At 41.2% G+C, this 8,919-nt stretch overlaps 1 protein-coding gene across 1 annotated transcript; it reads left to right on the top strand.

The window, feature by feature from the left end:
• The first annotated feature begins 947 nt into the window (after positions 1–947).
• LOC107687512 (Krueppel-like factor 6) lies at positions 948–5,559 on the top strand. Its single transcript, XM_016484878.1, has 4 exons — positions 948–1,239; positions 2,708–3,281; positions 3,920–4,043; positions 5,248–5,559. The coding sequence occupies exons 1-4, from the start codon at positions 1,138–1,140 to the stop codon at positions 5,297–5,299; spliced, it is 852 nt and encodes a 283-aa protein (XP_016340364.1). The 5' UTR covers positions 948–1,137; the 3' UTR covers positions 5,300–5,559.
• Positions 5,560–8,919: the final 3,360 nt, after the last annotated feature.

Here is an 8,919-nt window from a genome sequence, read left to right as displayed (position 1 = left end):
GTAAATGTAACCTTTAAGTGAAGTCTATAAAGTCTGGAGAAGCTTTCTGTTAGGATTCCTATTCATTTCAAAGGCAGCTGCTTGGCTGGCACACTCAGAAGAAGGCCATGTGATATGTAATTTAAAAGACATTAATTAATATATGTTCATGATTAAGAATACACTGCAACTCCGTTTCCTATCATTTCTAATTAGAGTACATTTAATATATATAATACTTGACACCAGGAACATCTGACTAATCAATCATCAAAGACAAATAGCTATAAATATTCATTTCACTTTTTTAAGAAGACGAAGAAAAAACATGTAGGCCTAAGCCAACATGATGATTATTGGCTACATTTTCCGATTGCATAATAAAGTTGTGTGCTCTTCAGAGATTCTTTTTAGATGTTTACAAGGCCTACAGGGCAATGCTATTGCATTATGAGACTCGCCTCACTGATATCTGTCAAGTATTAGGGACATTTTATTTGTGGTATTTGAAAAATGCTTGGAACTTCTCCAAAGCCTTGCTTTTGTTTGTAGGAGTTACTCAATGGAGCTAAATGCAAGTAAAATGGAAAAACGAACGTAGTTCAACACATTAAAGTTCTCCAGGAGAAGCAACCGATTGCACACAGCGCTCGCACTGGCCAAACCGAGACGCGTGTGACACTCCGTCGTCAAGAAACAGAAATGAGTGGTTTGAGCGCAGGGCCTTTATATACGCTTCTAAAAATATCGTCCAATCAGCGCGCAGGGCCGTCCAGTTGAATACACCAATTACAGCGCCAGGAGGCAGGACTTATTTCCGCACGCCGCTGCGATTGGCTTAAAGTGATATCATATGCGCCCGCGCAAGCTGTTCGCATCTGATTGGACGCGCTGTGAGGGAACGTCACGCTATCACGAGGGAGTAGGCAGGCTGCAAGGTTTGAATAGGGGAAGTTGACAGAGCGCAGCGCTGTGCGTGAGTTCAGTGTTTGCAAATACAGAGCGATCTCAACAGACGGACTAGCGGACTCTGAGAAAAGCGACGGCTGCACTGCGTTGCTATTGCACGAAGAGGACGCTTGCTTGTCACACTTTATCTTTGATTCATCAATATATATACATTTTTCTGTCTTTTATTGCCTGATACTTGGGATTGCAATGGATGTTCTACCAATGTGCAGCATATTTCAGGAACTTCAGATCGTTCATGACACTGGCTATTTCTCTGCATTGCCATCTCTTGAAGAATACTGGCAACAGGTAACAATTTTTAAAGTGAAATGGAGAAAACGTCCGCTGTGGTTGGCGAACGGAGAGCTTGTGGTTCGACTTTAGAGTTGTGTACAATCCGCGAAGCGCTGCGCTGAATGAAACATTCTAAATGGCGTACTTGATTCGGTTACATGGTTGCGCGGTAAATGCTGTCAGTCAGCTTATATAGAATGTGTCTGTATGTCTACATTATAAAACAAACTTGTTTTGGCATACAGAGTATTTTTTTAGTTTTTGAAGAGTCGGGACTGGCGAGTCAGATCTGTATTGCGTTGCAAACCGTAAAAAGCACAATATCGTGAGGAAAATATTTGTGGTTGGATCACTTTTTTCTTGTGCTTTTCCTACTCGAACATAGACTGGTTGAGTTGACAGGCTGCAGCACATGTTCTGTCACATAACGGGGTATATAGGAGGTGTTTATAAACTGTCATAGCAGGTTCTGCTGCTTCATACTGATATGCTTGTGATTGAACTGTTGCAGTCGTATTCTTGGCACGATAGTATGAATGTTTCTGCTTAAATTTGATCCAGGTAGTTTCCCTCAGGCTTTTGGGGATTCTGGCATGGTGCCATATGAATGTATCTCTTGGCATTTAAACATGCGTTTGCATCTAGTTGCTTAATGATTCCCAGCATAGGCTGTTAAAGAGATAGTTCATCCAAAATGAAAATCTGTCATCATTTCAGACCCATTTATTTCGGGGGGGGGGTGTTAGGCAGGATGTTAGCGACTAACAGCCTCAGTCACCATTCACTTTACATTGCATCTTTTTCCATACAACGCAAGTGAATGGTGACTTACACTGTCAGTCTGCTCAACATTTCGTGGAAATGGAATAAATGTTGACTAAATGACAGAAGTCTGAACTATCGCTTTCAGGAACAAACATTTTACCTGATGGAGAGTCTGTAGAATCAGTAACATGAGATTCTTCAGGCCATATTCTGCGCGGTAAACATCATCGTTGTTATCGAGGATGTGCAGAACTAAATGCTCACATTGAGCGGAAAAACACAGTTTGAGGTGTTTACCTAAGCACTTCTGCACTCAAATGTAGTACGTTCGCACTCAATACGCGTTAAAATTGGTTTAAAATGCGTCCAGATGTACGCTGAGGGGACGTCAGGCCGCTTGAATGAGGAAACTCGACCGAGGAAGTTCTGTGGCTTCCTTAAAAGGACTCTGAAATGTCTTGATGGCTCACTAGGGGATAACTGTTCCAGAAAGACAATATACAGCTCTCAAAGCCATATTCATACCTAAAATACAGATTTTTACAGTACTCAGTAATGTTTCAACATGACATAGTTTTACATATTTCAGCAGAAAATGTGTGAAAGTGCAGAGTGTGGTTAACCCAAACTAACCCTTGGCAGTCACGTGTGAAAGTTAGAGGAAACTCATTGAATCGTTCATGCACATTGTAACATTGTGTTTTCTGTCTTGAATCAGACATGTTTGGAGCTGGAGAGATATCTGCAGAGCGAGCCGTACGTCTCTGCGTCTGACCTCAAGTTTGAGGGCCAGGAGGATCTTTGGAGCAAGCTCATCTTGGCTTGTGGAGATAAGGGAGATGGGAACGGCAACCTTCCCAGCGTCAAGGAGGACGACAACCAGGACTGCCAAATATTAGAAACCAACAGCATGAATTCGGATGCCAGCAGCGAGGCGTCTGACAGTTCGGAGGAGCTCTCGCCTACTCACATCTTTACCTCCAACCCGCTGGGCTCGGTTCTGACGGAGTCAGCGCATCACTTGAGTTCCTCTATCATCAGCACGCCTCCGTCCTCGCCAGAGACGCCCCAGGAGCCCGGCGTCCCGCAGGTGTGGGGCTCCACGCAGACTGACTTGCACGTGCCGGTGAAGATCCGGCAAAACGGACTGGGGAAGGCCTCGGATAAGGCTTCCGCAGGAGGGGACACCTCTCCGGATGGCAGGAGGAGAGTGCACAGGTGTCACTTCAACGGCTGCCGGAAGGTTTACACGAAGAGTTCTCACTTAAAAGCACATCAGCGGACTCACACAGGTAAGAACCTTCGCTGTTAGCTGTGATGTTGCTCCACATTGCCTCTATCAAACAGAAAGCGGAACCTCGTGCACTTCACTGAGGTTTCGCGTCTCCTGCGAAGTTGTGTAATGGAGCTGAGTTTACACAGGCTGTCCTCAGCTGCAAGGCTAATGTCACTCTGTGAATATTTGCCTGGCATGACTGCACGCCTAAACGGTGACCTAATCTGTTTGGAATGCGGCCGTGGCCAGGAAGGAGGGGGGATCGGATGGGGGAAGGGAACGAAAGCCAGCCAGGGTGAAAACAACCTGCTCTACCAAAACAGTTTTGGTTTCGTCATGGGAAAGATCCAGGCTTTTGAATGGGGATCTGGGTGGCCCCTTTTTAAAAGGGCCCCTTCGCATTCAAAACAGTCTCCGTGTGACGCGCATTGTTCGGCGCACTGTTTATGCACACACAGCATAGAGACGGACTGTTGGCATACCGTGCATTCCCGCAATCCTTGAGAGCTTGAGGGATCTTATTAAAGTTAAGACCACGTGACCTGATGCATAAACATACATCCTGTTTACAGATGCATTTTTGAGAGCATTAGCGAGCACGCTGTTCCACATTCCTTTCAGACTTGTGAAAGGTGTTTGTGTTTTTGTTTACAGGTGAGAAGCCGTACAGGTGTTCATGGGAAGGCTGCGAGTGGCGCTTTGCGAGGAGCGACGAGCTAACCCGACACTTCAGGAAGCACACCGGTGCAAAGCCATTTAAATGCAGTCACTGTGACAGGTACGCTCAGTTCTGTCTCGCTATCTCTCCCTGTGACAGTCATCAAAGCCCGTCTGTCTCTCTCTCTCGCCACATGCCTGATCCTTTGATGCGTGCGTCAGTGAAACGCGACGGATTCTGCATTCGGCATTGATTTCGTTTTATCGGTTCATCGATGGGAGTCGCCCCATTATGTTTGGATTTTATCACTTAATTACCTAATCGCATTAAATGCTTGAAAGCGCAATAGTCACACTGTTGCAATACTTTATTGATATTCTCTGCGTTTTATGACCAAACGCGGCTCTCCTGTTTGTCATCACTTCCTCTGTTAATCATTTCCCTCCCTGAGAGCTTTGAACACCATTGTTTGCTCAACTTCCCTTTTTGGTGTTTTGTTTCCATGGTTACTGGATGCGAAACTTTTCATAGTTCTCCTTTAAAACAAAACATTTGATCAAATCTTTCCTTATATTCAGAATCTGTGCCAGCAGTTCTGTTTTTGCAGAATCAGAACACCCAGCATTCATGAAGTTCAGCAAACTTTGGATAATTTAATACTTTTAATGCTTTCAGATAGCAATAAAAGTTTACTATTCTCAGTTTGAGACTCAACGATAAGGTGTGGGGCAGGTGCTCAGATTATTATAACCTTGAGAACATTTTATGTTTATTTTGTTGTATTTTATTAAAATTGTATTTTTATGTGTGTACTTTATAATATTTTCCTAAAAAAAACAAACCTTTATTATTCATTACCAATTTTATTTTTAAAATCAATATTTTTTTTTCCATTCAACACACACACATATATTTCTAGCAAAATGTTGAAATTTTACAGCTATAATGTCATTCTGTGACTGCTATAAACTTCCACTTTTACTAAAAAAAAGATGGCACATGGTGTGTGGTGCATTATGTCTATATTTTTTAACTCATTTTACAACCAGTTTAAATCTCTTCTGCATATTTTCTCATATTTCTCATTATAAATACAAAACTGCTTATTTTCTCTACTAATTCTGCACAGAAAACGCAAATTCTCTCTTTCCTTACATTAGCCTTCAAAGCACCTATTCCTGTTTGACAAATTCACCTCGAGGGCCACTAGGGGCCTCATCAGTGACGCAATGCACAGATCTCTACCTTTGATCGCGCTTTACGGCTTCGGTGGCCCCTGCCTGACCTTGTTTTTCACCTTTCCTCTCGCTGTTTCTTTCTTCAGGTGTTTCTCCAGGTCGGACCACCTGGCCCTGCACATGAAGAGGCACCTTTGAGCGGGCCGCAGCTTCACGCTGGGGATATGTTGTGTCCTGACCAGCTTCCTGGTTGACCTGGCCCTGCAAGAAATGGGGGGGGGGGAGTGTGTTCCAGCCAAAGCATGCCATTTTGCACCATATCCTGTGCCTCCGTGAGCCCCGGGATAAATGCGGACTGACTGGTTGTTGAAACGAAAAAAGGAAAGGACAAAATCACGTATGAAGAACAGAGGATGATTTATTAAAAAAAAAAGAAAAAGAAAAAAAAAGCAAAAAAAAGAGCGACTGAATGGTGTGTTGTATGGTGCATGATGTTTCGGGACAACTCCTGGACTATACACTGATACTTTAAAACAAATCCTAAAGAGATCCTGTTTGACGTGAGCAGATGAATGTCCCGTGTGCGAAGAAGGGTGGGAGGGGGATGCCAGTGTATCGCTGTGGGCTGAATGGTGTTGGGGAACAAGTTCCGTTTTTGTTTCCGTGCGGTATGCGAGAACCGTGAATGAAGCCGTGAGACTGAGAACTCCTGCTTGACGCCCCCGGGCTCCGGGATTCTGGGGGGCGTAGCGGCCAGGGTTTCACCCCCTGCCCCCATCTAGAGGGGGAGGAAACTCTGTCCTGAATGAAAGTGGCTTTTTTGGTGTTCGGTGCAGCTACTAAATGTGCAATGTGTTCGGTAGCTTGTTATTTGACAGGCTACAAAAGCTCATTTGTAGTCCGTTGTTGTGCTTATAGATGTAACACAATTATAACTTCACTATCATAAACAGGTGTTGCATGGTATTGGGGTTTATACTTTTTTTTTTATTTTATTTTATTTTATTTTTTTTTTATTGGGATTGCAAATAGATTCCAATAAAGCGCAGCTAAATACAATTGGGTTAAATGTTACAATATTGTACATAAACGCATTGATCATTCACTCTAAATTCCCTCTCTTTTTTTTCTTTCTGGTGGAGGGAAGAATCCTATCGATCATCGACCACTTCATACAAGACTCGTTTTGTCATCTTGAAGACTAAATGCTCTCTTTCTATCCCTGTTGATGCACTGTTGGCCTTAATGGTGCCTTATGCAAGTGACCTTTCCCATTGGGGGTCACAAAATGTCTTGTATAAGTGATTGAAAAAGCTTTATTAAGGCTCTGTTTCACCTGAACATGCACCTTTCCTATTTCCGAGGCCACTGTAGCCAAGCCCTTGTAGATAAGTAATATATTATTATTCTTGAGCATGCAATTTTATTATTAAACTCGCCCTCACGTTTCTAGATCTGCAAGCACTTAAAGTATGGATTTGGTATCTACTGAACGTTTTGAATACGCTTTAGACGCAAGATCTCTATCTGTGGAGGTGTGTGCAAGACAAAAAGCTCTTAAAGTGCGAAAACAGGCCATTGTATAACACAAGGCCGAAACCCCCGTTCCCTGTAACGAAGAATAAAGGAAAAAACGGCTAAAGATTTATTGTAATTAACAAGCTGCAGTCAGACAGCTGCAGTCAGACAGGCCTTGCCTTGTACTGCCTCTCTGTAATGAATTGCTGAAGGCCCTGCCTGCTACAGACTGCTGACTCAGACAGTTTGATATTGACCTGTCTGGATGCCGTTGTTTTAGTCCAGCGACAGTATTGTGGAAACAGTTCACAGCCATCCAGAAAGATAAAGATATATCACCCCCCTTTTCTACATTTACAATGGAAATTTACGGACGTGGGGTCGAACGCCGCATGGAGAAAGCCTCTCGGCTGGCTGTGTGTGTTTCTTTTGCGATCTGAAATGTAAACTATAATGTTTTCAGGGACCAAACGATTGATTAAATTTATTGTACATAGTTATATGCTTGAATTATTTGAGTTCAATTGCTCTGGTTTCTTGAGCGATGGAGGTTTGACACTGTTGCATGTTGAGCAGCTACGTGGATATGAATTGTTTCAGTGGGAGAAAAGTAACTTGAAGCAGCTTGTGCTGCCATTAAATCAGACCAGCCTGGGTTTTGTGGGCAAAGAACATTGTGTCTTTCCAACAGTGGCCAATATTAGTCGAGTGGTAATGGAGCCTTAATCAAGTTTTCCATTTGCTTGCTTCAACCAACACTTTCTATCACTTATATTTTCTCTCATGAATCCCTCTTGTCTAAAGAATATTTGTACAAAAGAATAAAAACACAAAAGTTAGGATGAAAAATACACACAACAAAAAAAAAATTTCTAAGATTTTTTTTTTTATTGTTTTTATTTTAAATTGTTTTGCTTTATATGAATTTTATTTGAAATTGTTTTGCAAAATTGTTATATTTCTGTATGAATGTATTTTTTATTGGAATAATAAGAAATCCTTACCAGACAAGTTTGATTTGTTGTTTTGCTTCACTTTATTTCACTAGTCTTTTAGATTTTAGTGATTTAAAACTATGGTTCAATATTACAATATTTTTCATTGGTGGTTAGCAAAGTTGAACAAAACAACTAAACCTACTATAAGTGTTAATCTTTGATAACCAAACTTTGTGTTACAGACAAGATATGTCAAACTGAGCTTTTATGAACAGGCTTACAATTCACTTGGTGAATAAAATGAGTGAAAATCCCAGAGGAACCTGAGCCATGAGTCCAAAATAGACATAAAGGTCTTCTGACTTAATTGAACCAGTAAGGAACCACTAAGAACAGTTTAGCAACTGCACTAAAACACACAGAACGCCTTGCAGCCACCTAGCTATGCCATTTCATTATGGCAGTAATGTTTGTGCAGACAAGCACCTCTTCTTCAGAAAATGTAAAAGTCTTTAATATAATATAAATGCAACGTGCTTTCAAAAGATGGATCTTTTGTAAATACTACCTGAGATCTCACCAGAGTGGAGGATATGCTGATGAATGACAATTACCAGCTTTAGCGGTGAAACACTCATGTTAATAAATTCCTCGCTCTCATTATATGTTGTGCAAAAGTTGCTCTCAACACCCACTGTGTTCCACAGGCTTGTCAAAATAGACGAATAGACGTGTTCCCACAGAAAAACATTGCAAATTGCCGCCTTTGTGAATTGCTAAAGGGGGAAACATGCCTGAGGTGATTCCTGGCAGGTGGAGCGCTGAAATATTTAGCCAAGGATTTGTTGGCTTTTCTAAACATTGAAAAATGGCCACTCATCTGTTTACTTCTCAGCATCATGCTGAAGATGTATTCTATGGAAGCTCGTTTCCGCCACTGAATAAAAAATAAAAAACGGTTATTGCGACTTTTTATCTCACAATTCTGACTTTTTTTTCTCAGAATTGCATGATATAAACTCACAGTTGTGAGTTATAAAGTCAGAATTGCGAGATAAAAACTCATTTTTACATCACGCATTTCTGAGAAAAAAAGAATTTCGAGTATGTATCATGCAATTATGAGAAAAAAGTCAGAATTTCGAGTTTGTATCACACAATACTGTATATATATATATATATATATATATATATATATATATATATACACACGTACGCAAACACACACACACACACACAGTAATTAGGAATTTAGCATTTTTTAATTAAAAAATAATATTGATACATAGTATAACTGAAATATTCATATGAATACATGAATATTCATCACTTTGATTTGTCCAAAATTGATAATTGTTATCC

The sequence above is a fragment of the Sinocyclocheilus anshuiensis genome, unplaced genomic scaffold (assembly GCF_001515605.1).
Source record: "Sinocyclocheilus anshuiensis isolate Anshui unplaced genomic scaffold, SAMN03320099.WGS_v1.1 scaffold870, whole genome shotgun sequence".
NCBI lineage: Eukaryota > Metazoa > Chordata > Actinopteri > Cypriniformes > Cyprinidae > Sinocyclocheilus > Sinocyclocheilus anshuiensis.
The sequence above is the reverse complement of the archived record's forward strand: the minus strand, read 5'-3'. Positions and strand labels throughout refer to the sequence as shown.